The sequence below is a fragment of the Malaya genurostris genome, chromosome 2, assembly GCF_030247185.1.
Source record: "Malaya genurostris strain Urasoe2022 chromosome 2, Malgen_1.1, whole genome shotgun sequence".
NCBI lineage: Eukaryota > Metazoa > Arthropoda > Insecta > Diptera > Culicidae > Malaya > Malaya genurostris.
The window spans coordinates 47682098-47689914 of record NC_080571.1 but is presented as its reverse complement, the minus strand read 5'-3'; the positions used below and the strand labels follow the sequence as shown (position 1 = coordinate 47689914).

Sequence of the window (7817 nt, the reverse complement as noted above, 5' to 3'; positions counted from 1 at the left end):
CCGACTTTACAACCGAGGCCGAGTGTCATATACCATTCGACTCAGTTCGTCGATATCACAAAATGTCTGTCTGTGTGTGTATGTATGTATGTATGTGTGTATGTGACAAATAATGTCACTCAATTTTCTCAGAGCTGGCTGAACGGATTTTCACGAACTTAGATACAAATAAACGGTCTTATGAATTTCATTTGGATCCAGCTTCCGGTTCCGGAACTACAAGAAAATAAGTGCAAACTTATAAAACAATGTGCGCTCTATTTTCTGGGAAATTTCTTAACCGGTTTCCACAAACTAAGGAGCAAATAAAAGGTCTTGAAATTCTTTAAAAAGTCTCCGAAAAGATGATCCAGATCCGACTTCCGGCTCCGGCATTACAGTGCGATTAGTGAAAATTTTCAATTTCATGAGAACTTTTTCACAAGCGATGACGAAACGAGGTGCACATTTTTATAAAACTTAAAGCTAAATTCATCTAGTTGGCAGATCTTGTTAGTGAATATATCAAATTACTTTGGACTACTAGTCCTCGGTTTCCGCTGCCGAAAGCACCGATAATAGTGAAGAAAATCTCCAAAAACGGAACTCACTTCGATTTCTCAGCAACGGTTAAGCCGATTTTCACGAATCATGATTCAAATTAAAGCTCTCATTGTCTTCAAATATACTGTACAATTTCATCCTGATCCGACTTCCGGTTCCGAAATTATAGGGCGATGAGTGTCAAAACAGTCAAATCGTCATTCAAAATGACGATGCAATACTAGTACACGACGATACGTGCGACTTTGGTCCGTTCGCAGCGTGCTATGTTCAATTTCGTATAGCATGAAGGGTTGCCGCATTAAAATTTATATTTTTCAGGTGAAAATGTGTGATATAGAAAGTTTATGCAATCTCTTGAAAAATTGACCCCGAGGGCTAGATGCTCTATATTATTCGACACAATTCATCAAGCTGAGAAATGTATGTGTCTGTGCGTGTATGTGTGTGAGCATGTGTCAAATAATGTCACTCATAAAATAAAATATCTTATAGTCCCGTAGGTTGCTATTGAATTTCACACCGTCATTTAGAGCGACGATGCAAAAAAGGGTAAAATTCTTCTAGATTTGGCTTAAAACTGATTTAATTTGTAGGCTATATTAGTTAGTTACTAAATAAACCAACTATATTGGTTACAAGTTCCCGGTTCCAAAATAACTGGAAATAATGCCCAAAAAGTTTAAAATGAGACTCACTCAATTTTCTCAGAGATGATTTGATCGACTTCCACAAACAGGCTCAAACAAAAGTTCCTATAGTCTCATAGTTTGCTGTTCAATTTCATCCGAATCCCACTTCCGGTTCCAGAACTACATGGTAAAGTGTGTTTAATCATTTAGTGCGACGATGCAAAATAAAGAAATATTCTTATTACTTGACATAACTGTTAACAAATTGAAAAGGTTATTTTAGTTTATACCAAAGGAAGTTTCTTATTTTATTCAAGATTGGAACAAAAATTTCTTCGCAGAATCTTCTAGTGATATATTTGAAAATATAAGTAATATGAGAGAGGCATTATTACACCACTAGGTGGATTAAAACAGGTTTTGTTTCGTCGGTTTTAGTGACGGTGTACAATATTGAACATACTCTACCCTATAACTCCGGAACCGGTAGTCACATCCGGATGAAATTCCGGAATTCCGCATGGCGCCGTGATACCTTTCATTTGAATATAAGTTTTTAAAAATTGGATGAATGGTCTATGAGAAGCAAGGGCTTCAATTTTAATCTCAGTTGAAGAAAATCGGTTGAGTAGTCTCTGAGAAAATCGAGAGCACTTTTTCTTCATTTCTTTACACATTTTACCCCGTTACTCCCGAACCGGAGGTCCGATTCGGGTAAAATTCAATGGAACCAAGAGACCTTTCATTTGAATCTAAGTTTGTGAAAATCGGCTCAACCATTTCCGAGAAAATCGAGTGCACATTTTTGTTACATACACATACATACACAGACACACACACACACACACACACACACACACACAGAGAGAGAGAGAGAGAGAGAAAAACAGAGAGATTTAGACATTTGCTCAGTTCGTCGAGCTGAGTCGGATGGTATATGCGAAAGGCAAAAAACAAATTTTACAATCAAAACTGGAAGTTCTTATGTTATTTCATCATCCCAAACTAATTTCTGGAATTTCGATTTATTCCTACCCAAATCTGATAGAACAATTTTTATTTTGGCCTTACTTTTGAGGAGGGTCAAAGATAAAAAAATCTTGGAACAATTTGGCATGAAATTCGTCAATTGAATACAGTGCAAAGCTCGGATTAAAATTTCTCTGCACGTCTATCTGGTTACTTACGTCATATAATTGAGAATATTAATAGGTAGTTTCAAATCCACACGTACCTGAAAAGAAACGAAATTAGATTTTCTATAACTCTTCGTATTAATTTTGATACTACTGAAAAGATTGATATTATGTATTTGACAAAGAAGCGTCATTGATTGTAATTTCGCTTTTTAGACGTTTCCTGATGCTTAGAGTAATGGTAGTTTTAATCGAGCTCCAAAGAATTTATTTTGTTTTCTCATCAAGATCATCAGGTTATACCTTATGATCAAAAAAGAACCGGAATTTTCATTTTAAAATTCCCGCGCTTGTCCAATCGGTAAACTTTTATTCTCTCAACGTTGGCAACACTTTTGACGCATATCGACGAGTTTTTACGACCACCTTTGAAGCGTTTATACCACTCGTATGGCTGTGTTTTTCCTAGACACTAACATTTTCAACGTTTCGGAACACTTAAATCCATTTGCAACACAAAATTTGATGCACGCACGTTGTTCTAAATTTTCATCCATTACAAAAATCGCCACACGAAAATTTTTCAACTTCTTTGTATAGACGCCAAACAAAAACTAATCGTACGATATGCGTCAAATTTTGACAGAATGTGTATAAAAGTGTAGCCAACGTTGAGAGAATAAAAGTTTACCGATTGGACAAGCGCGGGAATTTTTAAATGAAAATCCCGGTTCTGTTTTGATCATAAGGTATATCTTAAATAAAAAGCTTTTCATTTGCAAAACATTTTAAGATTTTCATTTAATAGCAGTTAATAGTTTTTTTACCGCTCAATTTTCTCAGAGATGGTTTGGCCGATTTCAACAGGCTTACGCTCGTTTATAAGCTACTATTGAATTGTAGATCAAGTTCGAAAATCAAATGGCTGTAAACTCTGGTTCCGGAGATTTAATGGTATAAGTGACATAAACGACAATACGCGGTGTTTATTTACCGCTCATTTTGCTCAGAGTTGGCAGAACCGATTTCTACAAGTCTAGGCTTGTTTGAAAGCTACTTTGGATTAAATTTTGGATCAAGTTCGAAAATCAAACGGTTGCCACTTTCGATTCTGAAGATATAATCCTATATGTGACGTAACCGATTAACCGCACGTTTTTCATCAACCGAACTTTCTCGAAGATGTCTCAACGAATTTCGATAAACTTAGGCTTATCTGAAATCAATCAAATTAGGAAGGGCTATGGCGAACATTTCCGTTCGATGTACGTTCTACTATGTCTGACTGGCGTTTTAGAGTGACTTAAACAAGATTCAGAGTGGTGAAATGGAAGCGCGTATGCACGGAATGCATAAGAACGCAAGTTCGAGTCCTGTCTCTGAGCGTATCTTTTTTCAATAAATCATCTTTTCTGTTAGTTTTTCATTCATTTGGCTTCTCCAATATATGTTTCCGTTCAGTCATTGCAAAAACTGAACTTAGTTATGGCGGCTTTACGTCAAACCACCTAAAATTAATAAATCGTTAAGAACATTTCCGGTTTGAGAGATGTAATGTTATGTGTGGCGTAACCAAAAAATCCCAGTGTTTTTCAATGCAACAAAATTCATCGGGGAAGAAAGAATCGTTTTTGTAAGACCTAAACTCGTTTGAAAGTTACTATTGGGTTATTCAATAAGCTCACACTACTGATGGCCGAGGATAAAATCTTACAAATATTTTAATGAGATTATTTAAAAGACAAGAGAAAATCATGATCACAACACTAGGTGGGTTAAGAAGGGTTAAACAACTAAAAGTTCGAATGTTTCAATTTTCCAGATTGGACCTTTGTTACCATACTTCACTTCAATCAACGGTTGAAGCGGAACTGCCAAGTTGGATAAGCAGTTTAATTTAAACTGCTAAGCACTAATGTCTCGAAGACAAATTACTGTGAATAAATCTGTTTTTTTGAGTTATCTGTGGCAAGGATTGAAACGCTTATCTGTCGCATATGAAATTTCGAGTACATGGCCAAAATATCTATTATTTGCTCTGCATTCTGTGTAAGATTATCAACAATCAATCTCTGCATCGATTGGATATCGAAGATTTTCCTCTCGGTCCAATAACCCCGGGTAGGCGAAAGCGACCCAGCGACAAGTCGCCTCCAGTTCAATTGATATTCCGCCAACGAAGACCCTATCGCACATCACATCAAGTTGCATCGACCCGTATAAACATTCCGGCGTGTCACGCTTGTTAACAAATCGACATCGGCATCGCATCCCTCGGATGTCTCTCTATCTATCTCTCTCTCTCTTTCTCCCTTAGTCTTAGCAACCCAGGTGAACGATATCTTTTGCACTAATGAAGCCCGGAACACGATAGTCCACCATTGACTCTCGGGTTTGATGCACTGCAGATGGAATGGACGGAGAAATGCGCGCGGATCCTTGCTCCCCCCCTGCACCGACGGATGAGGGCATGAAGAACCGCGTGGGTTCATCTTCTGATGCTGTTCCGAGGAAAAAAAGACTAAGAAACACACACACACACACACACTTATAAACAATGTGACGATACGAGATTTCGTTCCGCGATTAGCGGCCGTCGTAGCCAGGCTTTTGCAGTTGATCGTGATCTTGGAGTGTGCCCGCGCTTGCGTCGATTTTTTACAAGATAATCTTCAGTGCATTTTTTTCGTTCGTTTGCTCCGATTGCCTTCTCTCAACATCTTGTTACAATCTCCGGTCACGTGTGTTTTCTCTCCTCCGCTGCCCATGCTGTCCGGATTTAACATCGACGTGTCAGAATATTGATTAGTTTAATTTAAATTACGAAGCGGTTACATCGATGGGTTGGAAAATGAAACTCAAGAAGCTAACGAAGAAGAAGGAGCAACAGCAGCAGAGAGAAGTAAATCAAACGATCACTGTTATTACCGTAACGACTGCCCGACAAATCAAAGTATGTACGGTTCGTCATCTACTGTATTCAAGAAGACACACAGTGGCCTGTGCCGGAGTTCGGAAAGCAATTGATGCCAATTATCCAGCCCGCACAAATAATCTCGGTATCCTCAATAGGACACTCTGCGGAAGAACTGCACCGGTTCGTTACAATTCCCCGATCGAGGTGTTGACTGATGATGAAAAGTTGCCCCATCATCCAGCAGGTCTTAATTTAAACGATGATCGATCGTTAGATCTCTCCGCTCTCGATAAATACACGCACATTCACACACACGCAGAGCCGAAGATCTCTGGTGGGAATTCAGAGGCCATTTTCACTATCGGTAGCATGATTCGAATCATAATTATGTTGGGATTCCACTCTTTCTCTCTCCCGCCAGTCTGGTTGCTTTCACTTGTTCCTTTTTCCTGCTAACGAATGGCAATCGAAGAAGAAGAAGAAGGAATGATGGTGTTTTGGATAGCGTAGATAAAATCATGGTGCTTTCGTCGTTTTGAGACCTCTGTTATTAAAGTGCATAAAGTAACGGTTGTTTCGATGGCTCTGACAAAAAGCTAGTTAGAGTTGGATCCACGGAAGATACTCAATCCCGATGTAATCTGTGACAGTCCACCGACGTAGAAAAAAAATGTACCCCCTGGAAAAAAAATGTCCGATTCATTTCGTGCGAACAATGGTTGACAATATGACAATTCCGGCGTGTTTTCCTAAACAAACCAAAAAAACGAAGTCTAATGCCTCACCGGCTGCATCGGGCGTGACGAATTGTCAATACAACTACATTAAGAGGGGGAGGCGTTTTGTTAGTGGAACCGTGAACGCAGAAATGTTTCGTAAGAATTTGCGATGTCGCAACGCAGTGATTAGACAAAATATAGGTACCACCGTGGAAACAATAGAAGACTTCGAAATTGTGCGTCACGCTTCCCAGATGCATTAACTAGGAGCGATTTGTCACGGTAAACTTGTTCCACGGTTCGTATGTTCTTCGGAATGATTTTGCATTCGGAGGTGACGCGCACATAAATTAGTATGACCTACTACCTCACCATCGAATTTTTGCACTTCTCGGTTGTAAATTTTACCAAATTCCTGCACAACAGATCACGTATATTCAAATCGAATTGAACTCCATCGGCCATGACAACAGATCTTTCAGGTTAAAACTGCTAAGCTACGCTTCAATCATTCCGTTTTGCTTTGGAAATCGAGTTCTTCAAAGAAATATATTGCTTATTTGAGAAGCTCAAATTCAATATTAACAGAAAATATTATCATTTGTTGCCAAGTTCGTCTGACTGCTTTTAATAGAAAAACCGAACCACGATGCAAAGAAAGTCCGAGAAATTCAGTTAAACAGTACTAACAGTGCAATTTACATACTTTTTTCATTCAGGTTACGATACAATTGAATTCGCTACAAAAAACAACAGGAAAATGTTATATGAAAAAAAAAAATAATACACGTCACTATCCCGGATATGTTCAAAAGTTATGTTGGAAGAAGCCCATCGTAGCGCAGAAAAAAAACGCATAGCCTCTAAAATTCACACAAAAAACTGCCTATTTTCGAGGATTAGCATGAAAAAAGCGAAATCCAAAATTCATTTTTAGTTATCAAGTCCAAGTTTAAGTCCAAATCAAACTCTCAGTTAAAATCCAAGTCCAAGTCCAAGTCCAAGACCAAGTCCAAGTCCAAGTCCAAGTCCAAGTCCAAGTCCAAGTCCAAGTCCAAGTCCAAGTCCAAGTCCAAGTCCAAGTCCAAGTCCAAGTCCAAGTCCAAGTCCAAGTCCAAGTCCAAGTCCAAGTCCAAGTCCAAGTCCAAGTCCAAGTCCAAGTCCAAGTCCAAGTCCAAGTCCAAGTCCAAGTCCAAGTCCAAGTCCAAGTCCAAGTCCAAGTCCAAGTCCAAGTCCAAGTCCAAGTCCAAGTCCAAGTCCAAGTCCAAGTCCAAGTCCAAGTCCAAGTCCAAGTCCAAGTCCAAGTCCAAGTCCAAGTCCAAGTCCAAGTCCAAGTCCAAGTCCAAGTCCAAGTCCAAGTCCAAGTCCAAGTCCAAGTCCAAGTCCAAGTCCAAGTCCAAGTCCAAGTCCAAATCCAAGTCCAAGTCCAAGTCCAAGTCCAAGTCCAAGTCCAAATCCAAGTCCACAATCACGTCGCAGTTCTAGTCCAAGTCAAAATTCAAGTACTAGTCAAAGTCTAATTCTAAATATAAATCCAATTCCAAGCACAAGTCAGATTTCAAGTTCAAATCCAAGTAAGAGTCCAAGTTGAAGTCTAAGTATAAATCAGAGTTCAAGACCAAGTCCAATCGGTGACATACATTCCAATATCGTTCAAATGATCATATGCGGAAAATGTTCTTATTCAGTACAGTCCCTTTTCAGGGCCATTGAATATTACATTGAGAGTTATGTTTGAATGTTCTCCAATCGATAGTCAAGATCCTTTCGTATTCAAGATTACAATTTCTTAGAGCTAGTTACTCATACTCATTTCTTAGAGCTAGTTACTCAATTAGTACACTTGATTCACAAATATGTTCGAATCCCG

The 7817-nt window shown here is 38.9% G+C and overlaps 1 protein-coding gene across 1 annotated transcript; it reads left to right on the top strand.

Annotated features, from left to right (window-relative positions):
- Nucleotides 1-5162: 5162 nt before the first annotated feature.
- On the top strand, nucleotides 5163-7538 carry LOC131428611 (protein TsetseEP-like). The gene is made up of 2 exons (XM_058592657.1): nucleotides 5163-5497; nucleotides 6965-7538. Exons 1-2 carry the CDS (start codon nucleotides 5163-5165, stop codon nucleotides 7536-7538), a joined length of 909 nt encoding a protein of 302 aa, XP_058448640.1.
- Nucleotides 7539-7817: the final 279 nt, after the last annotated feature.